At 36.3% G+C, this 27253-nt stretch overlaps 1 protein-coding gene across 4 annotated transcripts; it reads left to right on the top strand.

The window, feature by feature from the left end:
- LOC113054191 (poly [ADP-ribose] polymerase 14-like) lies at positions 1-27253 on the top strand. Of its 4 annotated transcripts, XM_026219551.1 has the most exons (18): positions 18-111; positions 620-885; positions 1325-1443; positions 1629-1659; positions 1901-2104; positions 2351-2584; positions 2708-5097; positions 5353-5583; positions 5753-5962; positions 6081-6183; positions 6355-6504; positions 24213-24275; positions 24373-24555; positions 24659-24865; positions 24952-25557; positions 25685-25833; positions 25952-26126; positions 26215-27253. In XM_026219551.1, the coding sequence occupies exons 1-18, from the start codon at positions 77-79 to the stop codon at positions 26493-26495; spliced, it is 5637 nt and encodes a 1878-aa protein (XP_026075336.1). In that variant the 5' UTR covers positions 18-76; the 3' UTR covers positions 26496-27253. The 4 variants fall into 4 exon arrangements, with proteins under 4 accessions (XP_026075339.1, XP_026075338.1, XP_026075336.1 ...); XM_026219552.1 differs by lacking the exons at positions 18-111; positions 620-885; positions 1325-1443; ... (6 more) ...; positions 6081-6183; positions 6355-6504 and adding exons at positions 11561-11797; positions 17089-17207; positions 17559-17589; ... (5 more) ...; positions 23764-23872; positions 23957-24106 and having other exon boundaries at positions 26215-26584; XM_026219554.1 differs by lacking the exons at positions 24213-24275; positions 24373-24555; positions 24659-24865; ... (2 more) ...; positions 25952-26126; positions 26215-27253 and adding exons at positions 6606-6668; positions 6807-6989; positions 8477-8683; positions 8818-10986 and having other exon boundaries at positions 1-111.

Here is a 27253-nt window from a genome sequence, read left to right as displayed (position 1 = left end):
AGCCCATTAATGGCATGATGATCTTTAATACACAAAGTTTACATTGCTTCATGTAACGCAACATCGTTTTGATACCATGTATAGATGTGGGACGAGACTGGCCAGTTATGTGTGAGTAGATAGTTTTATATGAAAGCACAAAAAGCTGTTTTTTTATATACCTTTCCATTCAGAGTGATTATCATTATTTCCACTCGCTGTGTGGGAAATGGGGCAGAAGATTGCGGTAGGCTACTCATATGATCTGGCGGCAGTGCAGCTTTAAACATTCGCATTCCGAGTTTGGTTTGGGGATCGAGCGCTGAGATTTAGTAACTGTGATTTACTGCTGCGTAATTTCGCTAAAGGACAGATTAACGTTAGCCACTGTTTCATTTGTATTTAAGTTGTATTTTTTTCATTTTCTTTTTTTTTCTCCCATTTATTAGGTTCACTTGAAGGCAGCATACTATATCATTGTTTATCAGTCAAACGTAAAAGTTTATCGGTAAAATGTCAACTACTCTTGTGCCATATGCCTGCTGCGTTTATTAGCTGTTTAAATGTCAATGTTTATACGGTCGCACTCGTCCCTGTGCTGAAAATTTGCAACACACATAGTTTTCGTGCTCTTACGCAGAAACGAAACTGAAGAAGCAGGAGGCGTGATCAACTTTATACGGACTCAATGCATTTCCCTGTTGACCAGAAGTATCACGATGGAGTCGGACGAATATCCGTATCCCATCACAGTAGAGGGAAACTGGGATCCTGAACAAGCTAAAAGTGTGAAAAATAAACTTCAGATTTACTTTCAGAGTAAGAAGAAATCTGAGGGAGGCGACTGCGCCGTGAAATATGACGTCAAGAGCAACTCTGCTACGATTCTGTTCAAATCGCCTGACAGTAAGTGCTGGACACAAAACAATATTATGTAAACAGAATAACGCGTTTTTATATAATTATTTATTAATTTATATTTTATTAAGTTATGTGTAATCGAGCTATGGTCTCGTGGCAAATTTCAGGTAAAAAAAAATACAAAGCGTAGGCCTACTTACTCTAGCCACCACTGTCATTTAAAGAAGTGAATACGTATTAATATATCAGAAAAAAAGGACACACGCAGACTCAATAATTACTAAATAACTAAATAATTAATAAAGCAATACATTTAGTATGTATAAACATTTCCGAACATATGGGACGTCCTACAGGAAGAGTGACACATTCATAATTCTAAACACTTGCTAATCACGTGAAATTATAAATAACTTACTGTGTTGTTTTGTGCTGTTCTTTGTTTTAAAGTATTGCGATCTAAGTCCAATTGTTTGTGTTTAAGTTCGAGATGGCGTGCTCTCAAAGGCAGAACACTTTATTACCATTAACAATCAACAAATCAAGTTGAAAGTGTACAAACCTAGCGATGCAGAGGAACAGGCAGACAGTGCTGGACAACAAGTAAGTAGTTAAAATTATGTTTTTCATTTTTACAGTTGGTAAGACATAGATATATAGTTTCTATAAGAGGATCGTTGTCATTTCTCCAAATTGTTGATAATGGCTGGAGAGACCAATTAACTAACCCTGTTTCTCTAATTCTCCATTTACATAATTGTATATAATTTATGCTTGTATGGTTTCAGACGGACCAGGGGTGTGGATATCAGGAACTAAGTAAGTAATATTTCTGATCTTTGGTCTCTGGCTAATTACATGCATGCAGTCTTTTATTGATTATGATATTGTGGAAGTACTTGTTAACATTGATTTTCAACAGTAAATATATCAGTTATGTAGTTAATTGGTACATTTATTTAATTGGTTGTTAGCTGTATCTTACACTCCTAGGTGGCTTTGCAACAAATAATTTGAATTGGGATTTGAAGAATATGTGTTACTTTCATTATGTCCAAAGCTCAAAGTGCCTCTCAGTCTGATGTGGATGTGAAGAAGCCTCCAGAGTCAAGTGCTGTGGTCTTGGAGAACCTCCCAGATGATATTAAACAAGATGTTTTAAGTCTTTTGGTGGAGAACATCAGCAGTCTTTCTGAAAATGACTTTAGCATAGAATTAATACCAGAATTAAGAAAAGCAGTTGTGACCTTTAAAAATCCTATTGGTAAGTTCTACTGTAAAATATACTCTTATTTGTATGTTTTATAACATTTTACAAATTAAAAGTTAGTTTAGCTTAATCTTGATTACATTACACTTTACATGATGGTCTTTTTATTTGAACATGGGAAAGAGTTTGTGTATATTGAAATTTAATTTTTTATAATTTGGCAACTTAATGTTTTTTCATGTTTCATTAAATCTGTCTGGTACATAAAAAATAAATAAAATAAAATAAAAAATCTTACAGCTGCAGAAACATTTCTTGAGGACAGCAGGACACATGACAGGTTCAAGAAGAATAATCTGAGGGCCCGTGCACTGGAGAGAAGCACAAGTGTGCGAGTGGAGAATATTCCAGCTGAGGCAAACAACAATAAGATGCTGCTGGATCTGTATTTTGAGAAATGGGGCGGTCCAGTAGAGGAAGTTATCAAAATTGCATCAGAACAAGCAGCCATTATTATCTTTAAGGAGGAAGAAGGTAAATACATGTGCTATTGTTGGTAGCCTTTGCTATTACAGTTTCAGATTTGCTAACACTTGCCTAATTTTTTCAACACCAATGTATTCATTCATTGCACCTCTAACTTTTATTGTTTTTCAGCCAAAGAGAGAGTTTTGAAGCGACAGAATAACATCTGTGAAGTTCCAGTCAAGATATATCCCTACTTCAAATCACTTGATACTGTCTTATACGGTGGCACAAGACCACATTTGAAGCTGCCTGAACCCATTACAGTCAGTGTACATCCTGCCATCAGGGAATTCATCCTCAAGAAAGGCCAGATTTCCTCTATTAAAGAACAGATGAGCCCACACTTCTGCCAGATAAACATGGACAAACCTAAAGTTTTTCTCAGTCCTGATCCAGCATTACTGAACCAGAAAGGACTTACCAGAAGACACATTGATGACTGGAATACGAATGCAATTGATGTCTTCAAGAAAATCATCTCCAACTACACAACATCTGAGTGGCTGGTGTCACACGCCTTGTGGTCTAAAGTGGAAAGTGATATTAGGAAAGTAGTGAAAGATCAGGTTTTTACATATTTGGATGCCTCTAAAGGGGTGCTGACACTGGCAGGAATGACCCATGAAGTAATTGGATTGAAACCCATCATGGAGAAAATCTTAGAGAGAGCAACAAATCAAATGGAGAGAGAAAAGAACAGTGTGACAGAGTACATGGAAATTTCTCCTGCCATGTACTCTCTGCTTGAACGAGATGGCCTGAACAGTGCTACACCTGTTTCTCCACATCTGCATATTGACTACAACAAAAAAGTGAACAGATTAGTTTTATCAGGTCTTCATACAGAAACTCTTGCCATCAAAAATTGGGTCCTTGAGAAGAAAGTAAGTATGAAACAGAAGTCCTTACAGATTAATCGTTCAATCATGGAGTTCCTGAGATCAGTGGATTGTAATGAAATGTCCACAGATCTCTTCATATCTCATGGAATAACTGCTGTCTACACAATCGAAAATGGAGATGTTGTTGTGATTGGGAGCACAGAAAGAGCATTTAATGAGGCAGAGAAGAGGATAAATACAGTTCTTACATCCAAAGGCCTCACTGTAGAAGATCAGCGTGTCCTTCAAATGCCAGAGTGGCATGATCTCAAAAGACAACTGGAAAATTCATTCAGTACTTTCAAAAAGAGATCTGTGTTTATAAACTTCTCTAAAAAGAGAGACAAAGTTATAGTGACAGGATTCAGAGAACCGGTGATGGAGGTCAGTCAGGACTTAGGACGATTCATTGAGAAACACACTAGAATTGAAGAAACTGTTCGTGTCAAATCACATGCAGCAGTTGAATTCATAAAAAACAGAAAATCACAAGACTGGCAGCATTTTATTAAGTCTGATGAGGTGAAAGTGAGTTTTGGTCCAAAGAGACCCTGGATCAAACTGTCTGGAAAGCGTACATTTGTCCAGCCAGCTTTGACTCTATTTGAAAGGTTGGCAGATGATCTCTACACAGACACACTGATCATTAAAAAGGCAGGAGTAAAGAAGTACTTCATGGAGGAGGGCAAAATGATGTTTTCAATGCTGTTGAAGGAAAAAAGATTTGTTGTGGTTCTTCAGGAAGATGACATGTTGAAAGAGGAGGAAGATAAATGTACTGAAGGAAGTTTTGGAGATATTGACCAGGTATCTTGTGTGGTTCGAATGCCAGGTGGTGTAACTGTAACTGTCAGGAAGGCAAACATTTGCAAGCTCCATGTTGATGCTGTGGTCAATGCTGCTAATGAAGATCTGAAGCACATCGGTGGTTTAGCTTTAGCACTTCTCCAAGCTGCTGGACCAAGTCTGCAGCAAATCTGTGACCAACACACAAAAGCAAATGGACCACTGATGCCTGGAGATGCCATCATCACTGCTGCTGGTCGTCTTCCCTGTAAATATGTAGTGCACGCTGTTGGACCTCGTTTCAGTGATTCAGACAGACCTACTACTGTTCAATGCCTGAGACGTGCTGTGAGGGAGAGTTTGAATCAGGCAACAACCAGAAACTGCTCCTCCATTGCAATTCCAGTTATTAGCTCAGGGATATTTGGCTGTCCTCTTGAACTTTGCACTGGATCAATTGCAAAGGAGGTGCATGAGTACATTGAAGATCACAACCACAGAGCCTCTAATAGCACCTTAACTGAAATTCACTTGGTTGACAATAACGGCAACACTGTGAATGCCATGACTCAAGCTGTCAGTAAAGAGTTTGCTGCTTATATCCCCAAAATAACTTTCATTCACAAAGCCAAACTCCATGGGTATCGTGGCCGTGGTCGTGGCCGTGGTCGTGGAAACTATATCCAAAAAAACAAACAGTTTGAAGGTCCCAAAAGCCACGGATACTTTGAAGGACAACCATATTCAAAATCAAGACCAGATAAATCTGAAGGCTTAAGTGTTCTTGAGACCAAAACTACACAAGAACGACTAAAATTCATTCTGATCAAAGGGAACATCCAGGATGCATACGTAAGTGAATAATAGTAATGGCAGAAACAAATACAGTAATATGAAATATGCTTAAAGGGATAGTTTATCCAAAAATCAAAAGTCTGTCAATTGCTCACCCTCAAGCCATTCCATAACAGAAGTATCTTTTTTATTGAACTGTTGCTTTAAAGATACAGTCTCTGAAAAAAGCTTATATACCATTATAAGTGAAATATGATAATCAAAGGATGATCAATTCCTATAAAAGAAATGTCTGATTTTATTCTCTTGCAGGCTAATATCATTATAAACACTATATCGGAGGACTTGGACCTTAGTAAAGGTGCCATCTCCAAAGCACTCCTTCAGACTGCTGGTTATCAGCTCCAGTCAGAAGTCAACACAGCTGCTCGCTCAAACAATGTGAATTATGGTGAAATGCTCATCACAGATGGTTATGGATTGAAATGTCAAAATGTCTTCCATGTAGTTTGCCCATTTTGGAGACAAGACTCAGAAGATAAGGTGAGAAAATTTTTTTTTTTAAATTGCATTTTAACCAAATTGTCATTTACTGTGTTACAGCTGGCTGTTTTTAGGAATAAATGTTATAGTATATGTAGGCTTCATTTATTTATTTAAATGGTACTTTATTTAAAGATTAAAATAAATATATTTATTTACATTTTAAAAGGTACTGGCTCAGATCATTAGAGATTGCCTGATTAAAGCAGAAAGCTTGAGAAAGGCTTCAGTCGTCTTCCCAGCTATCGGAACTGGGAATCTTGGCTTTCCCAAAGATCTAGTAGCCAGAATCATGCTGACAGAAGTCCAGAAATTTAAGCCTACAAACCTTCGAAAGGTAACTGTGATTGTGCATCCTTCTGACAAGGAGAGTATAGAGGTGAGAACTTGATTCAAAAACCATAAAAACTCAGTATGACCTGTATATCTACGTTTATTGTTTAAACTATAAACTTGTGTTAATGTTATCTTGTATGTTTCTGTGCTTTACCTATTAGTGCTTTACCAGAATCGTTAGACATGGGATTCAGGGTCCCATTACAAAAGAACCACATCAGTATGCCCTGCCTAATATTTCTAGCAAATCAGCTCAGAAATCTGGTAACTTTTTATTTTTTTTATTTTTTTATCTGATGTCCATCACATTTATTTATTTTTTACAAATTTTCTTTAGATATATTTATTCTTTTAACAAAAATATCAAATTGTCTTAGGATATATTTAGGGTAGTGACAAGGTTGAGATTTTTAATAAATCTTTGTTTTTCTTTAGAGCTTGTTGGCAAAGTCTCCTCTCCCTCTCTCGGGGTGCACACTATGCAGCTGGGTCAAGTGACTCTGGAGGTTTCATCTGGAGACATAACTAAAGAAAAAACTGATGCCATTGTCAACTCCTCAAATCACACATTTTCTCTGAAAGCAGGTTAATCCAGCGTTAAACCCACTGTTTACCTGTTTTTTTGTGAATCATTTAACTTTTTTTCACATTCAAAGAGAATTATACAATTTCTCTTTGTAATCTAGGAGTATCCAAGTCCATTTTAGATGCTGCTGGAGTACAAGTGGAACAAGAATGTTCAAAGATTGGTTTGTATTCATTTAAAATGATTATTTCTTCTTGTTGATGAACATTACTTTTTTAATACATTAAATTTGGCATATAATTCAAGAGAGATCTAATGAATTTTAGATGCTTTGGTGAACGTGGTGTACATGTTTCAATAGTGGGATCATCAAATATACAGCAAACAGAGATTGTGACCTCAGCCGGGCAGCTTCCATGTGGAAACATCATCCACGTTACTGGACACAAAAGTCCATCTGACATTAAGGATGTTGTTTTGTCTGTTCTGATGTTATGTGAGTCACGCCAGATTACTTCTGTTGCCTTCCCAGCTCTTGGCACTGGTAAGACTTGTAGCCTCTGGTTTTTATTCACTTTGTGTGATCTTGTGTTATTACGTAATTTCAGTGATTTATATTTAGTTACTTATTGTGTAATTAATTAAAAGTAGCAATGTCAAAATGAATGCATTTATTTATTTATTGTAGTTTAATGCATTAAACTAAAATTTAAGTTTAATTAATTAGTTCAATGCTGTGATTTAGATTCAAAAAAATGCATAAATAGTCAGTTCATATCAAACGATATGTAATAACAGACAATCACGTTATGAAAATAGTTACTCACACTCATGTGGTGCAACATTACGTTGGATCCAATATAGTCGGCGCAGAATCGTCTTTTAATTTCAGTTTTTCAGAAAATCTGCCATTGAATTGTACCTTGTTTGTTGGCAAATGCATGGTGAAATGAAGTGAACAAACGACCAACCTTTTACTGATGTTGTATAGAACTTCATTATAAAATAAAGCTAATCCACTCTTTCTACTGTTGGGATCTAATGGAAGGTTACGCAAAGACTTTGTTTGTCCACAATTTGGCACTGCACAGCATCTTGTTATCTTTCAAGCATCTTTATCGTTTGTTTTCTATGTAGACCTGCGTTCGTCTCTCTCGTTATTTGCACTATGTGTGCGAATCAGAGAAGCAGGCATTGATCATCTTCTGCAGAGGCAGAGTTTACCTGCTCTATTACTTCATAGAGTGGCTAATCCCACAGGCTCTCGTTTTGGCAGATTGGCTTCAGTATATGATGTTTTTAGACTATAGAGAAAGTTTTGAGTTCTGAAACTTACACAATGTTTTTATAGTACAATGACCTCTTATATGTCAAAAGATCAAGGGAAGTTTGAATTCTCAATTCATGACCTCTTTAATTCCGTACTGGTGCACTATTTCTGTGCTGCTCTGTGTGAGCACAGGGATCAGACGCACAGAACGCTGCTTCAGACAGAATGCTGGTAGTGCAGTGAGACTTTTTTTTTTTTTTTCTTCAACTAACAAAAACACACTAAATTATGTAAAAATGTTTTTTTGCGAGTGACCTTGTAAATTAAATGAGTCAAAAAGTCCTAAATGACCTTAAATAACTGGGATGTATCAGTCATGTGCTTCAGGTTATAAAGAGACAACACTGCTTTTAAAGTGAAACCTCCTGCAGTCAGTCACTGATGTAAATCAAAGAACAAAAGAAAAAGAGATATTACTCAGTGCTCTGCTTGCTGATATACTTTTGTAGGTTTAATGAAGATTAATCTACATTCCATTTATAATTTAAGCATAGGCCTATAAAATTTATGTGTAGATTGTTTTAAGTTCACTTAAATTAAAATCTTTATTGTTTGTACATGAATTTTGAGATTCAATGTGAAATTATGACAATATTAATTTGCGATTAATAGCGAATAATTCAAAAAATTTCAGTAAATGTGTTTACTTACATGTTGTGTGAATTATTCACTATTGTTTTCCTTTGTCTCTAACCCTTTAGGTCAGGGAGGTGCAAATCCAGCTGATGTTGCAGATGCAATGGTTGATGCCGTTGTTGAATTTGAACAGAAAAAGAAACCAGCGCATGTAAAATTTGTGAAGTTTCTTATGTTCCAGTCGAACATGGTGGCAGACTTCCACCAAAGCATGGTCAGAAGATCTGGTGAGAAAGTAGAAGGGGATAAAAGTGAGTTTACCAAAATTAAAGGTCAGTAAAGAAATATATAAACAATAATTCTCTTTTCTTTTCTTTGTAAAGATCGATAAAGAATAATAAAAAAAAGCATTATAATCCCGTCCATTTTTTCCCCCCCAATCAAACATGTTCCTGGAAAAAAGAAGAAAGTTCAGAATCTCTCACAAAGGAAGAGTCTGTAATGGTAGGGGAGGAAATTGAGCCAGTTGTGTTTCAACTGTGTGGAGAGACACCACAGGACCTGAGTGAAGCCAAGGACATGATCAACAGTTTGATATTACGGGAGCATGTGACCATCCCAATCCATGATCCAGCCATTGCTCATTTCACCAGGAAGGATGCAGAAACACTGAATGCCATGCAGAGGGAGCTCACAGTCAGTGTCCAGCTTGAGAAGAAAGGCCAAGACTCTGTCATCACACTGGAGGGCCTGACAAGAGACGTTCACACTGCAGACAGTCGTATTCGAGACATGATCCACAAAGTAGAAAAGAACCAAAACCGAAGAAGTGAGGCATTTATAATTAGCAGAGTGATAAGGTGGGAATATCAGGAGATTGGACACAGCATCGAAAACTTTGATATATTTACTAATTATGAGCTGGAACAGGCCTTTCAGAAGAGACAGCCTTCAGTGAGAATAAAGATAAATAATGATGAATATGATGCTGATTTAGATCTCAAAGTGGCCACAAGAGGGCAACTGATGATTTCACTGAACAGAGTAGAATTGTAAAATTAATTTATTTTATAATTAAGACATGGATAAGAATGGCATCATGTACAAAAATCACTTCCTCAAGTAATTAAAAGTATCCATTTTGTTGTCTGCAGAAGCTTAAATCTATTTTCCATTAACTAAACTAAAATGTATTCTTGCCATTTGATTGAAAGAACAGAACAGCACACTTTGGAAAAAGTATATGATCAAAACACATTTACAAAAACAACGGAAAGCACCAGTCAGATCAACAGTCATGACTTCAATCACAGCTTTGCTGGAATGTATCAGTCAAATTCAGTGTGAACTGTTTTTAGGAGCCTTCTATGGGAATAGTATAGATTTTGTAGTGGACCTGAGTTACTCAGCCCAAAGCCACATAAAACCTGACGTTAACGGATATAAATGCATGTACCTTTCCAGTGAGGTTGTCAATTTAAATCAAGGAGTGAAATCTTGTTCGGCCTATGAAAAGTTGACAGTGTGACTAACAACATGACCAATTTAGCCAATACCTAATCACCTGATCAGTTTCCTGTAATAATTATGAGATACATTTTTGTCAGCTATAGTGTTTTTGTTTCTGTGTTATGTTGTTTCTGTGAAGGTTAACACATAATGTTTAAGTATATAATGTATATGTAATAATTACTGGCAGGAATTACAGTAACTATTACAGTATAGACTCTAGCAACCTGCTCATATATTTCCAAAAGAAAAGAAAAATCTTTAAAAACATTAAAGTGATCCTGAGAAAGTCTACAGTACATACAATTCTGAAAACAGGGCTGGTTCCTGACACTCACTATAGCTGTTTTAATCTTATACTGTAATTCATATATTTAATCTATAACTAATCAGCAGTTATTTTTTTATTTTATTTTTTTTTAAGATACTGAAGTGTTTCCTAACAAGGAAAAGAGTGTTTTGAGTATTTGGGGATTTGTTTATGGGGTTCATGAAATTATACATACAATTATGTAACCATAGATCTAACAAAGGACTTCAGTAAATAGTGATTGGTGAATAAAAATGTGAATTATTTACTACAGTACGTCCTTTAAACCAGATATGCCTAAACCAGTGCCATTAACATTTTATTATTATTATTTGTTTATTATTGCATTACAATTTAGAAAATATAAATAATCTGATTTGAAAAAAAAAAGAAAAGTAGACTTTAATATAAATATTTCATATAGTGCAGGGGGCTATTTCAATCTATTACTACCATTTACAAGCATGCAAACACGTTTGTAATTTTCTTTTTCGAAAAGATCTTAAAATTGTCATCCATGCACTAATCTCTTCCAGGCTCGACTATTGTAACTTGATTCAATAGGTGATGATTTTAAGATCCTTCTTTTTGTATACAAGGCATTGCAAAAGTCAGCCCCAGTTGGATTATATCTGTGATCATATCCAGCCATATCTTGTAACCAGCTTATTTGATCTGTGCCTCGTTCTCGCTGTAAATCTGAAAGTGACAGCTTTTCGCCGTTGCTGCCCCTAAACACTGGAACAGTTTACCCTTTACTATCAGGGCCTCTCCATCAGTCTGTGTTTTTAAATAAAACTTAAAGACTAATTTTTACACCCTTGCATTTGAGTGATGCTGTGTACAGTACTTTTGATGTATGTTTTTGTGTGTGTCTATATATATATATATATATATTGCATTTTTCATTTTAATTTTTGATCTGTTACTTCTAAAGTAACCTTTTTAATGCACTTTGGATCAACGATAGTTGTGTTAAAGTTATGCTCTATAAATAAAAAAATTACTTGACTTGCAGTGTTGGATATACGTACTGCATCATTGATGTTTACATTTAAACACATTTTAACATTCAATATGGAATATTGCATCTTATTAGGTTATATTTTTGTTTACATATAGTTAAAATAGGTGTGTAAATCACTACGCCCATCCTTAGTGACGTTTCAACAAATGCCCGACTTGTAGATAGGCTACAGTTTCCAACTAGAATACAGCAACTATTTATATTTGTTTAATCGTCAAATATAAAAGTTGTAACTAGTGTGGTTATTATTTTTTTTTTCATGTTATTCGTCAATAAATAATCGCACTGCGAGTCCCTGCGTTAAAAACAGACCACACTCTCAGTTTCATGATAACTGACGCAGAAACGAAAGTGAAACTGAGGGCGTGATCAAATTTATAAACCCATGACTAGCAAGTCTTTCCTAGTCGACCAGAAGGATCACGATGGACGAATATCCCATCATTGTAGAGGGAGACTGGGGGCCTGAACTCGCAAAAAGTGTGAAAAATAAACTTCAGATTTACTTCCAGAGTAAGAAGAAATCTCAAGGAGGGGACTGCGTCGTGCAATATGATGACAAGAGCAACTCTGCTACGATTCTGTTCAAATCGTCTGTCAGTAAGTGCTGAACACAAAAGCATGTTGATAGTTAAACGGGGTTTGTTATCTAGCTTTCCAGACACTTAAGGTAATTTCGGCTTCAAATACAAACTCTCACAAAGTTATATAATCCGTGGATTTTAACGTTCAAATATGGCCTGTTAACCTGAGGCAAGCGGGCCAGTGGGAAAGTTGAACAAAGTAAAAAATTAACCTTAAAACTTTACATAATCATTTTATATTTAGAGATTTTAAAAATAGTAGCTTCATCGTTATGAGATGACACGATGATGATGACATAAGCTATGTGAACACACCAGTAGCGGCTGTAAATTTAGGTGGGGCTAATCCTGTTCGTGGTGCTAATATATGAGACACTTTTTGTAAACTTTAAATTCTAATCTCTGAACACACATGGGGACAACATTATCCTGCTAGTGTTATCCTGTGAGTGACGTGCTGTTCTGTTGATTGGTGCTACGCTGTCATATTTTGCCACCTCCCATTAAAACTAGTGATGGGAAGTTCGATTCTTTTCCGCGAACCGGTTCTTTCGGACGGTTCGATTCAATAAACCGGTTGAAAAAAAACGGTTCAGCGGTCCTTTTACACTCGACGTAATGACGTCATTGGCGATGACGTAATGGTGTCACGTCTGTAAAACATTCAAATATATAAAGTCAGTAATCATAACTTTAGTCAGTTAAAAACTTCATAATCATGAAAAGTTTACATTTGAGTTTTGCAACAACACCCAAATACAGTAACAGCAATAATGTGCTTATGAGGATTCAAGTCTTGAAGATATAAAGTAAATAAATTAGGTGTCATCAGCGCAGAAACCATGATCCACTTACTAAACATAATCCATTGCGATGTATTTGTCATTTAATGAATTTACGTTTCGCCAGATTGCCCTTCATCCAAGCCCTCGGATTACCCGCGCTCATAACATTAGCACAGAATCAGAATCAATCACCAATAGAATCACTTCGGTTCAGACATGCTGTGAGTCAGTTGGCTTCACGCTGAATCGCACATGCACAGTATAATCAGCTCATCGGTTTTAGAATCGGACGTGTCCAAAAGAAATGGTTTTCGGTTCAGTGTACTGATGATCCGAAAACCAATGCAACCGGTTCTTGACTCGAGAACAAGAATCGCTCTAACTGGCATGTGCTGCAGTTCAGTATCATCAGCTGCTTTACTCGTGTTCATGTTCTGTTTACTACAAACTCAATTTGTGAATGTGTCATCATTAACTATATATACAGTACAGATATTTCATAAATCATCCCTTATTCCTATTAAACATAAAAGTCTTTAGAGTCTTAATTATTGTCCAACTTCCCTGAAAACCCATTTGGTCTATGCATTATATACAATATACGGATTGGAAACATTCATCTAAAAAAAATATATATATATATACATATATATATATATATATATATATATATATATATATATACACACACACACACACACACATATATATATATATATATATATATATATATATATATATATATATATATATATATAGTTATTTTATCACACTTTCCGATGTTTAACAAAATACTTAAAAAAAAATTACACCCATGCGCAGTATCATCAGTTCATCGGTTCTCAAATCGGACGCTTCCGACAGAAACGATTCTCGGTTGAGTGTACTGGTGATCCGAAAACCGAAGCAACCGGTTCCTGACTCGAGAACGAGAACTGCTCCAGCAGTGGGCGTGTTCGTTCATTATCTGGCTCAGCTCGGTGTTCATCTTCAGTTCGGTCTTCACAGCAGTTCAGTCAGTGTACTGTTTGAGTAAATTAATTACTCCGGGATATTGGTTTATTCTGACTCAGAGGGAGTGTCAGTCACGTTAAAAAAGTTAACAGTGCAGCGGCTGACCTCCGGACGGACGGATGTCTTCCCCGAGGTAACAGGAACTCCATACGGTGACCGCATCCAATCAGTAAGGAAGCAAAGAGGAATTTAGATTTTTTCAGACCGTAAATCACGCAAGGTACTATTCTATGTTAGAGACACTCTGAGATGTAATCAAATCAAACTGGACACACCATTAGAATGTTTGGCTTTAAATGTTGTATTATCCCCTAAGATGAATTTTATAGTGCTGTATAATCCACCATCATATGTTTCTTTTTATGAGAACTTAGACAAAATTTTTAAATATGTAAATACTCGCACTGAATCTGTTTTTCTTGGTGATTTTAATATTAACTGGCTAGAGAAAAGCCATAGAAAAAAATTAAAGAGACCGTTGTCAAAGCACAGTCTTCATCAGATGATTAAAGGTCCAACAAGGATCACACAAGCGAGTAAAACTATGATCGATCTGATAGTTACTAACAGACCACAGAGAATCATTAGAACTTATAATTTACTAACAGGGCTCTCTGATCACAATATGACCATGGTTGTACGGAAACTCACTAAACAGCGTTTACCCAAATTTACGAACGAAAGTAAACAAGGGAACCTGGGTATCCCCAAAACTAAGTTGACACAAGTTAAAAATGATTTAGATCATTTAGATTGGAATAATGTTTTACAATCAAATGTTTAGAAAATTGTTGTAACTCTCTGATGAAAAACCTCACAAATCTGATTGGGAAATATAGTAAGACATTCAAAGGCACGCAACGAAAAGCCTCCTTACCATGGCTGAATAATGACATTCGTCAGCTAATGAAAAAGAGAGACTATGCATTGAAAAAAGCGCTGCTCTCCAAAACAAATACAGATTTTCTCATCTTTAAAGGATTGAGAAATGCAGTAGTTAGAGAATTGCGTAAAGCAATGACAGCCTATTTTATGCAATTGTTTGAGGATTCGGAAGGAAATAGTGCATCCCTTTGGAAGAACCTCAATAGCCTTACTAAACTTAAGCCTAGTCAACAAAAAACAATAGCTGAGTTGGAAGTGAATGGAGTTATCAGCACTAACAATTCAGCTATTGCAAATGAACTTAATAATTTTTTTATTCAGTCTGTTGAGGAGCTTGCTAAGACTTTTGAACCAGCAACCCTATCACAGACTACAAAGTCTGACCAATCAGATCTTTTTCAAATTAAAGAGGTTAGTCAGGAAAAAGTACATACAATTATGAATAAATTAAAAAAAAAATCTAAGGCAAAGGATGTATTTGGGTTGGACACTGCCTTTATTACAACTCACTGCTCTGCTTTAATTAAACCTGTAACCCACCTTGTAAACCTTTCCATCAGAGTGGGCAAATTCCCACAAAGTTGGAAACAAGCCATTATTACACCGATTTTCAAGGCTGGCGCAAAGAATCAAGCAAGCAACTATAGGCCAATCTCTATACTGCCGGCTTTCTCCAAAATTTTAGAGAAAATTATCATAGAACAGTTAGTAGAACATCTTGAAGGTAACAAACTTATCAATTCTAAACAGTTTGGATTCAGAGCAGGGTATTCTACAGAAATGGCTAATTGCTACCTTACCGAGAACATTAAGAGTAAATTGGACAAGGGTAATGTTGTGGGAGCAGTGTTTATAGACCTAAAAAAGGCCTTTGACACCTTGAACCACAACATACTCTTGAATAAACTTACAACCTTCAACTTCTCTGAACATGCTATCGGCTGGTTTGCATCATATTTGGAGCATAGAGAGCAACGTGTTAAAATAAACACAGAACTCTCAACATCATTACAATCCACGATGGGTATTCCACAGGGCTCCATTTTGGGGCCTCTGCTCTTTAGTCTATATATAAACGACTTACCTACATGCTGTCAGTCAGCCAACTGCCAAATGTATGCTGACGATACAGTAATTTATGCTTCAGCTAGGACACCAGCTATAGTAGCAGAGACCCTCACTAAGGAAATGGAGGGTATATCCCAGTGGCTTAAAGAAAATCATCTGACGTTTAACTTCAAAAAGACGGTATCTATGTGCTTCTCAATTAGAGGAAAAATTAAATGTACAATTAAAATAGATCAAGAAGCCATAGAGGAAGTTGAGGAATTAAAATTTTTAGGTATTATTCTGGATCCCCAACTCAAATTCAATACACACATTAACAAACTCTGTAAGACTGTTCGGACAAACCTAAACTGTTTTAGAATGATTAGGCATCATATACCTGTCAAAGCAGCTTTGCTGTTTTTTCATGCTATGATACTTTCTCATTTATCTTCTTGTGTTACTGTATGGGGCCAAGCCTCCCAGACAACAGTCAAACCCATCATGTCATTATACAAACAAGCACTGAAAATAATGGATCAGAAACCAATTATGTGGCATCACTGTTTGATTGTACAGAAATACAAGCTTTTAAATTTTGAGAGTTTTATTAAGTTCTCTTTTCTTAAGCTGATTTTTAAATGTATATATAATCAAGCTCCAGCCGTACTCTGTCCTTTTGTGACAAAAATAAACTGCTATGCAGTTGCCACTAGGAGAGCAGCGGGTGGCAACTGCATAGCAGAGGGGCGCAAAACCACTTTTGGCCACTCAAGTTTTTCAGTGATAGGTACCCATTTTTGGAATTATTTACCAACGGAAATAAAAACAGAGACCAACCTGAAAACATTTAATAGAAAGGTGAAACACTGGCTGAAAGAAAATCAAATATGTGGACATTGACTCATTTTTTGTTGCAATGTATTGTCTGTGCTGGATATGATGTGTTGTGTTGTGTTGTGTAGTGCAATGTGGTCGGGATTGTGTAAAATGTTAATGTTAATGTTTATAAGGTATTTGTTGCATGATTGTGTAGTTTACACTACGTAGTTTTTTATGTTTTCAGAAAGGCCTGACCAGGGACTGGGGTTGCAAATTAGCCTATTGGCTAGAAACCTTTTATGCAACACATTTACACATTTTGTTATGGATTTGTCTATTAAAATTTTGTATGTAACAATGTGCGCTGCATTGTCCCTGATAAATAAAAAAAAAAAAAAAAAAAAAAAAAAAGTTTAAGTAATTTGTGGATTAATGCTTATTGGAGACGTGAACTATTTCAAACGATTCAGTTTGATTTGGTGAACTGGTTCAACCGGTTCACTAAGAAGAACCGGTTAAATTGAACGATTCGTTCACGAATCGGCCATCACTAATTTAAACGGTAGCCTACAATTCGACAACGAAAAATGCTACCTGTAAAATGATGGTTAATGAACGTTTACATACCACAACCCTAAACCTAATTGTAATGCAAACACAGTAATGATTTGTTATTTATGTGTTTTATATTGTTGTTTTGTGCTGTTCTTTGTTTTAAAGTATTGCGATCTAAGTCCAATTGTTTGTGTTTAAGTTCGAGATGGCGTGCTCTCAAAGGCAGAACACATTATTACCATTGACAATCAACAAATCAAGCTGAAATTGTACATACCCAGCGATGCAGAGGAACAGGCAGACAGTGCTGGACAACAAGTGAGTAGACTTATTAAAAAAATGCAGAATTAGGACCAGAATGCTTTTACAACGAAACCTCAGATGAGTGGCTCTGTAATTTAGACCCTTTAGATTGTGTCAAGTCATTATATAAATATATATATATATATATATATATATATATATATATATATATATATATGAACAGAATGGTCTATCATAATAGAATATTAAATCAGTTTTATTGTTGAGAAATATTTACATTTTAGAGTTTCTCTAAGACGGCTGTTTCCATATATAAGTCTGTTGTAGAGAGACCAATTAACTAACATATACTTTATAGTTCTCCATTTATATAATTGTAAATGCTTTATGTTTGTGTGATTTTAGACAGAGCAGGCATGTGGATATCAGGAACCAAGTAAGTACATCTTCTGAACTTTGGTCTCTGGCTGCTTACAGGCATGTGATATTTATTGGTTAAGTTATTGTAATGTTATTGAGGATGTACTAATTTACATTACTTTTTAATGGTAAATATAACAGTTATGTATAGTTTTTTAAACAAAAAGATGAACAAAAAGAGAATTGAAACAAAAGAAGTATTTGTTTTCTTAACAGTAGTTGATACTACTAGCTGACTTTACACACACACACACACACACAAACATATATATATATATATTGAAACTTATATATATATATATATATATATATATATATATATATATTGAAACTTCATAAATATGTGTTAATTTATTTATTTTTTGCTTAAAGATCAAAGTGCCCAGCAGACTGATGTGGATGTGAAGAAGCCTACAGAGTCAAGTGCTGTGGTCCTGGAAAACCTTCCAGATGATATTAAACATGATCTTTTAACTCTATTGGTGGAGAAAATCAGCAGTCTTTCTGAAAATGACTTTAGCATAGAATTAATACCAGAAATAAGAAAAGCAGTTGTGACCTTTAAAAATCCAAGTGGTAAGTTCTCTTATAGACCCTACATTTACATTTTAATCATAATTTGAACATATTTTACTTAGTCAAGATTTTTTTATTTGTATTATTAATTTAGTTTTACTTTGATAACATAACACTTGAGTTTTACATGATGGTCTTTTTGGACTGGGAAAAATATTTGAGTTTATATATACAAAAATAATAATTATTTGTTTTATGACATTATAACTCCAATGTTTAGCTTGCATATGTGTCTGGCACTTTTAGTAAAATTTAATTACAAATATATATATATTATTATTATTTTTTTTTATCTAACAGCTGCAGAAAAGTTTCTTGAGGACAGTGGGACATATGACAGGTTCAAGAAGAATAATCTGAGGGCCCGTGCACTGGAGAGAAGCACAAGTGTGCGAGTGGAGAATATTCCAGCTGAGGCAAACAACAATAAGATGCTGCTGGAACTGTATTTTGAGAAATGGGGCGGTCCAATAGAGGAAGTTATCACAATTCCATCAGAACAAGCAGCCATTATTATCTTTGATGAAGAAGAAGGTAAATACATGAGCAATCGCTGATTATAGCTTCATTTCCACCGCATCATTTTGAAAATATTACTGTTATTGTGTCATGAAATGTTATTTTAAAAGTATTTCAGGCGAGAATGTAATTGTTTAAAACTCAAATCTGTGGTCTATTAATAAAGACAGCGCCTATTTAAAAATGTGTTTCACCGATTTCGGAGACTTGAGCTCCACATGATCAGCGGGAGCTCAGTGCTCATCTATCCGCCGAGAGCAGCCTCACCTTGGGTAGTCCTTCTGATCTGTGCCTCTGGCTCTGATGTCTCTTTAGTGGTTAAGCATAAAATATAATTAGTTTTGGGTAAATCTAACAGGTAATCTTTGGTCTGTATTCAATTTATCTATATGTTAAAATAAAAATAAAAAAGGCAATTGATATATTTCGTTTCATTGTAATGGCTGTATGTATACACATTTCCCTGAACTAAGTACATTTCTGTGGCTATTATTATGTTCAAATGAAAACGAAAGGAGGCAGTGATATTTGATATCCTATTTTGTTTTATTGTAAATATACAGTGAGGAAAATTGCAGCAGCCAAGGTGAGCTGACTGATGTTATCAAGTACGCTGCTGTTTTGCAGAATTACCGAAAGTGTGATGTCGCGGACATCACACTTATGAGTCGAATGCTCATAGTCCGAAGTACTGAGGATGCAAGTCCAAAATCAGTGTACTTTGTATTGAGAAACGCGCACAGGCCTATGTCACCAGACTATTGGCCTAATCTTCCCGGTACTTTAGACCGCGGTGGAAACACAGAAAGCAAAAGGTTTGGGGGGAAAATAGTTCCTGGGAAAAAAAGTTCCTGGTACAATTAATCCGGGCAATTTCGGTGGAAACCCGGCAGGAAGATGGAAACGCGGTGGAAACTGTTACAGTTAAGACTAGACCAGGGGTGCACAAACTCAGTCCTGGAGGGCTGGTGACCTGGAAAGATTTAGCTCCAAATTGCCTCAACACACCTGCCTGGAAGTTTTTAGTATGACTAGTAAGCTTGATTGGTTCAGGTTTGTCTAATTGGGGTTGTAGCTAAACTATCCAGGACACAGTTTTTTTCCCTCCAGGACTGAGTTTGGGCATCCCTGGACGAGACTAATGCTGGGTACACACCAGAAGATTATCGGGCTGATTTGGGGCAGATTTCGCCCCTTCCGATAATCCTAGCTATGTTCCGATTATCTTGATGGTTCTACAGATTATCTCATCAGATTTTCCCTTGGTGTGAGGTGTGTTAAGAGTGTCCGAACCTGATCGGAAGAACTTTGGAGCCACCCCAATCGCGAATCATAAATATTAAACATGTTTAATATTTACGATCCGAAATCCTGATGTGTGGTCATGTGTCCGTCATGCTTAAGTCTCGCGAGATTTTGTGAGATTTCCTGTGTTCACAGTCGAGACTCTGGTTGAAAATCTGTTTGTGTGTGGTGTGGTGTGCTGTCTTTGTCACATCATGGCACACCTCACACTATAGGAGCAGAACGGTTAAATCTAGGATGTTTTATCATATGCATATATCTAATTTTGAAAATCTTATAAGATGTAAAAAATATTTTGGTGTGTACCCAGCATTAGTAAAACTTCTTCAACTAAGTAAAACTCAATGTATTGATTCACTATGCCTACATGTTTAAATCTTTTCAGCAAAAGAGAGAGTTTTGAAGCAAGAGAATATTATCTGTGAAGTTCCAGTCAAGATATATCCCTACTTCAAATCACTTGAGACTGTCTTGTATGGTGGCACAAGACCACATTTGAAGCTGCCTGAACCCATTACAGTCAGTGTACATCCTGCCATCAGGGAATTCATCCTCAAGAAAGGCCAGATTTCTTCAATTATAGACCAGATGAGCCCACACTTCTGCCAGATAAACATGGACAAACCTGAAGTTTTTCTCAGTCCTGATCCAGCATTACTGAAACAGAAAGGACTTACCAGAAGACACATTGATGACTGGAATAAGAATGCAATTGATGTCTTCAAGAAAATCATCTCCAACTACACAACATCTGAGTGGCCGGTGTCACACGCCTTGTGGTCTAAAGTGGAAAGTGATGTTAAGGAAGTAGTGAAAGAGCAGGTTTTTACATATTTGGATGCCTCTAAAGGGGTGCTGACACTGGCAGGAATGACCCATGAGATAACTGGACTGAAACCTATCATGGAGAAAATTTTAGAGAGAGGAACAAATCAAATAGAGAGAGAACAGAAGAGTGTGACTGAATATTTGGAGATTTCTCCTGCCATGTACTCTCTACTTGAACGAGATGGCCTGAACAGTGCTACAGCTATTTCTCCACAGCTGCATATTGACTACAACACAAAAATGAAAAGATTAAATTTAACAGGTCTTCATAATGAAATTCTCTTGTTCAAGATTTGGGCCCTTGAGAAGAAAACAAATATGAAACAGAAGCCCTTACAGATTGACCATACAATCATGGAGTTTCTGAGATCAGTGGATTGTGATGAAATGTCCACAGATCTCTTAATTTCTCATGGAATAACTGCTGTTTACACAATCGAACATGGAGATGTTGTTGTGATTGGGAGCACAGAAAGAGCACTTGTTGACGCAGAGAAGAGGATAAATACAGTTCTTACATCCAAAGGCCTCACTGTAGAAGATCAGGGTGTCCTTCAGTTGCCAGAGTGGCTGGATCTCAAGAAACATTTGCAAGAATCATTTAGTACTTCCAAAAAGACATCTGTGATTATACATTTATCTAAACAGAGAGACAAAGTGATGGTGACTGGATTCAGAGAACCAGTGATGGAGGTCAGTCAGGACTTAGGACGATTCATTGAGAAACACACTAGAATTGAAGAAACTGTTCGTGTCAAATCACATGCCGCGGTTGAATTCATAAAAAACAGAAAATCACAAGACTGGCAGCATTTTATTAAGTCTGATGAGGTGAAAGTGAGTTTTAATCCAAAGAGACCCTGGATCAAACTGTCTGGAATGCGTACATTTGTCCAGCCAGCTTTGACTCTATTTGAAAGGTTGGCAGATGCTCTCTACACAGACACAATGATCATTAAAAAGGCAGGAGCAAAGAAGTACTTCATGGAACAGGGCAAAATGATGTTTTCAATGCTGTTGAAGGATAAAAGATTTGTTGTGGTTCTTCAGGAAGATGACATGTTGAAAGAGGAGGAAGATAAATGTACTGAAGGTAGTTTTGGAGATATTGACCAGGTATCTTGTGAGGTTCAAATGCCAAGTGGTGTAACTGTAACTGTCAGGAAGGCAAACATTTGCAAGCTCCATGTTGATGCTGTGGTCAATGCTGCTAATGAAGATCTGAAACACATCGGTGGTTTAGCTTTAGCACTTCTCCAAGCTGCTGGACCAAGTCTGCAGCAAATCTGTGACCAACACACAAAAGCAAATGGACCTCTGATGCCTGGAGATGCCATCATCACTGCTGCTGGTCGTCTTCCCTGTAAATATGTAGTGCACGCTGTTGGACCTCGTTTCAGTTATTCAGACAGACCTACTACTGTTCAATGCCTGAGACGTGCTGTGAGGGAGAGTTTGAATCAGGCAACAACCAGAAACTGCTCCTCCATTGCAATTCCAGTTATTAGCTCAGGGGTATTTAGTTGTCCTCTCGAGCTTTGCACTGAATCAATTGCCAAGGAGGTGCATGAGTACATTGAAGATCACAACCACAGAGGCTCCAGTAGCACATTAACTGAAATTCACTTGGTTGACAATAATGTCAACACTGTGAATGCCATGACTCAAGCTGTCAAAAAGGAGTTTGCAGCTTATAACCCCAAAATGACTTTCCCTCATCAAACCAAACCACATGGGTATAGTAATTATGGACAAGGCTATTCTGAAAATGTTCAGGGAAACTATGGCAAAAAAAAACAAGAGTTTGAAGCTGCCAAACCCCATGGTAATAGAGATTTTGAAGACAAAGCACACTGGAGAAGAGAAACCTCTAGCTATGGTGACAGATCAGATAAATCTGAAGGGTTACGTGTTCTTGAGACCAAAACTACACAAGATGGACTTAAAATCATTCTGAGTAAAGGGAACATCCAGGAAGCACATGTAAGTGGATATAAGATTAATTGTTACTCATGGAAACATTAAGATAGTTTTTATTGTGTTTTGTTTATGTGTTTATGTTTTATTTATTTTTTTCACTTCATGCCAGTAAAAAGATAAAAAAAATCCTTAAACAAAAATAAATATCTACCTGAAAAGCAAAAATCCTTAAGATATTATACATGATAGAGAGAAGAAAAAACCCTCTCCCTTTAAGTGTATAATTTGTTTTTTCCTGCAGTCCGACGTCATTGTAAACACTATATCGGTGGACTTGGACCTCAGTAAAGGTGCCGTCTCCAAGGCACTCCTTCAGACTGCTGGTTATCAGCTCCAGTCAGAAATCAACACATCTGCTCGCTCAAACAATGTGAATTATGGTGATATGGTCATCACAGATGGTTATAAACTGAAATGTTCCAAAGTCTTCCATGTAGTTTGCCCAATTTGGAATGGTGGAAAAGACTCAGCAGAAATGGTGAGTCACACATGTTATTGACCTCAATCAAACGTATCCTTGATTTCCGTTTAATAAAATGTTTTTGTTATTTTTTATTTTCTTTTTTTAGCATTACAGACATGCATTTCCATACGCATGTATGCTTCATTTGTAACCTCTTCTTATTTAGATGGCAATTTAAAGATTTTAATAGATATATTTATTTAAAACTTAAAAGGTACTCATTCAGGTGATTAAAGATTGCCTGAGAACTGCAGAAACACAGGGAATGGCTTCAATTTCCTTCCCAGCTATCGGGACTGGGAATCTTAGCTTTCCTAAAGATCTGGTGGCCAGAATCATGCTGACAGAAGTCCAGAAATGTAATTTCAAAAACCTTCAAGAGGTAATTGTGATTGTTCACCCTTCTGACAAGGAGAGTGTAGAGGTGAGCGGAATAAATGTAGATAAAACCGATTAAATAATCTACCATTGTTGCTTGTGTTAATGTTAACTTGTATATTTCTGTGCTTTATCTATTAGTGCTTTACCAGCGTCTTTAGACATGGGATTCATGGTCCCGTCACAAAAGGAGCACATCGACATGTCATGCCTAAAATGAATCTTTTTGCCAAATCAGCTCAGACCTCTGGTAACACTTTGATGTCATCTGATGTCCATCACACATATTTTTCTTATGAACTTCATTATGAACATATTATTTTCTTATCTGTAGAGGTCATTGGCAAAGTCTCCTCTCCCTATCTTGGGGTGCACACTATGCAGCTGGGTCAAGTGACTCTGGAGGTTTCATCTGGAGATATAACTAAAGAAAAAACTGATGCCATTGTCAACTCCTCAAATCACACATTTTCTCTGAAAGCAGGTTAATCCAACTTCACACACACAGTTACTTATTTTGGTTTCATTTAAAATTAATTTAACATTCAAAGTAAATTACAATGTAACTGCTATTTTTATTTGTAATCTAGGAGTATCCAAGGCCATTTTAGATGCTGCTGGAGTACAAGTTGAACAAGAATGTTCACAAATTGGTTTGCATAATCTCAAATTAGCAATTTCTTCTAATTTATACTGAAATGGAGATATATTAAACGTAAGATGCTATTGATAAACATGTTTTTCCAATAGTGGGATCATCAAATATACAGCAAACAGAGATTGTGACCTCAGCCGGGCAGCTTCCATGTGGAAACATCATCCACGTTACTGGACACAATAGACCATCTGAAATTAAGGATGTTGTTTTGTCTGTTCTGATGTTATGTGAGTCACGCCAGATTACTTCTGTTGCCTTCCCAGCTCTTGGCACTGGTAAGATGTTTTGCTTCTTACTTTTCTGCACACAGTGGTTGCAATATATTGTTGAATTTATTTATGTACTTTTTTGGGGGTAAATATGTCTCTAACCCTTTAGGTCAGGGAGGTGCAAATCCAGCTGATGTTGCAAATGCAATGGTTGATGCAGTGGTCGATTTTGTAAAGAAAAAGAAACCGGCGCATGTAAGGCTTGTGAAGTTTCTTATATTCCAGACAAACATGGTGGCAGACTTTCACCAAAGCATGGTTAGAAGATCTGGTGAGAAAGTAGAAGGGGATAAAAGTGTGTTTACCAAAATTAAAGGTCAGTAAAGAAATATAAATGCTATTTTTGTAGATAAGTTTAATAAACAACAACTGATCCTTCTTTTCTTTCTAATAAATCTGTAGACTTCTTCTTTTCTGGAAGTTCAGACTCTCCTGCAAATGAAGAGTTTGTGATGGTTGGTGAAGAAATTGAGCCGGCTGTGTTTCAGCTGTGTGGAGACACACCAGAGGACCTGAGAGAAGCAAAGGACATGATCAACAGTTTGATATTACGTGAGCATGTGACCATCCCAATCCATGATCCAGCCATTGCTCATTTCACCAGGAAGGATGCAGAAACACTGAATGCCATGCAGAGGGAGCTCACTGTCAGTGTCCAGCTTGAGAAGAAAGGCCAAGACTCTGTCATCACACTGGAGGGCCTGACAAGAGACGTTCATACTGCAGAAAGTCGTATTCGGGACATGATCAGAAAGGTGGAAAGAAATGAAAACCGAAGGCGTGAAGCATTTATAATTAGCAGTGTGGTTGAGTGGCAATATCAGGAGAATGGAGACAGCCTCAAAACCTTTGATATGTTAACCAATTTAGACTTGGAACAGGCCTATCAGAACAATTGGCCTTCAGTGAGAATCAAGATTAATAATGATGAATATGATGCTGATTTAGTTCGAAAAGTGGCCATAAGAGGGAAACTGATGATTGAACTTAACAGAGTAGATCGGGAAGGTAAGATAATTTTAGTAATAAAAAAACAGAAAAGTTATTAATTAGCTGGAAAAAGATGACTGTTTGTCTGTAGAAAACATAAATTAGAATGCAAAGATTAGATTGGTGTCATATTTTTTTTTCACAGATGCAGCTCAAAGCGCTTTGCCTTCACACTGGGAGGACATGAAAGGACAGGCAGTTGTTCTTGTAAAACTCAGAGCAGGCTCAAATGAATATGCAGAAGTGGAGAAGGAGTTCACAAGCACCGGACTATCCAGTAACAACATCATTTCAGTAAGACAAAACTGAGGGGGATGAGTAATGTGTATTTAATTATAATTTAAAAAAATTCTGGTGTCTAAATTTATTACAGTGGTCTAAGACTCTTTTGCTGATGTTTATTTGTCTTTAGATTGAAAGGGTCCAGAACAGTGCACTTTGGAGAAATTTTATGATCAAAAAGGAAGAAATGGAGGGCAAAAACAAGCACAAAAACAATGAAAAATATCTCTTCCATGGCACTGCAGCTGATAAGACAGATCACATCAACAGTCACGGTTTCAATCGCAGCTTCGCTGGCATGCATGGTATCAGTAAAATTCATTATAAACTTTCTTTGCTTTTGTATCCATTTGTCATTTAAATTAATAGTCTATTGCTCTTGTTCTGTTTTAGGAGCCATGTATGGGAATGGTTCATATTTTGCTGTAGACCCCAATTATTCCGCACAAGGCTACTCTGCACCTGATGCCAATGGACATAAACACATGTACCTTGCCAGGGTGCTCATTGGTGATTTCACTCAAGGAAAAAAAGGCCTTCTTGTTCCCCCTGCGAAGAGGTCCAATAGTGCTGATCTCTATAACAGTGTGACTGACAACAAGAGCAATCCAACCATGTTTGTGATCTTCAATGATGTACAGGCTTATCCAGAATACCTAATCACCTTCCAGTAATGATTTGGAATCTCTATTTCTGTCAGGTAGTGATCACACTGGTATATATAATGTATAAAATATCTACTTGCAGGAACTTCAGAAATTGTTACAATAATCTTTGCTTTGGCATAGACAGACAGACAGATAGACATAGATAGATCTAGATTTAATATTATGGTTTTCTTGTAACCTTATATGGTTAATCAGAAACTGTTTGATTTTATCCTGATAATTTAACATTACTGAAGTAAAAGATTTACTCAAGAAAATGGGTTCATGGGTACATTTCTGTTTAACAAGAGATGAAAGGCCACACTGATTAAAATCAAATGATGTGACATTAAATTTAACAAATGTCTGGACATTTAGCAAAGATAACATTCTTTGAAACCTAGTTTGATCATTTCAAATAAATCAAATAAATTTTATGCCATTGTTTATATCCTTGAATGATGATGCCATTAACTGCTAGATAAAATGTTATGTAAAATGTAAAACATTCTTCTGTTTATGTAAAGACTATTTAATAAGTAAGCTTTATTTCAATTATTTAAAATTTTGTTCATAAAATTGACTGTAAACATTTTTATTGTATTAATTAATTGTTAATTGTTTTTTTTTTTTTTTGGTGATTATAAGCTCAGTGCTACAGCATAGATTGATATCGTGATTTGCGACATACCAGGTGATCAGAGTGACTACTGACATCAAAACTGGCCTCCTCCTAAAAGAAGAGACATAATATAAACATGTTTGTTTTATTCTTCAATTATCAA

The sequence above is a fragment of the Carassius auratus genome, chromosome 35 (assembly GCF_003368295.1).
Source record: "Carassius auratus strain Wakin chromosome 35, ASM336829v1, whole genome shotgun sequence".
Taxonomy (NCBI): domain Eukaryota; kingdom Metazoa; phylum Chordata; class Actinopteri; order Cypriniformes; family Cyprinidae; genus Carassius; species Carassius auratus.
The sequence above is the reverse complement of the archived record's forward strand: the minus strand, read 5'-3'. Positions and strand labels throughout refer to the sequence as shown.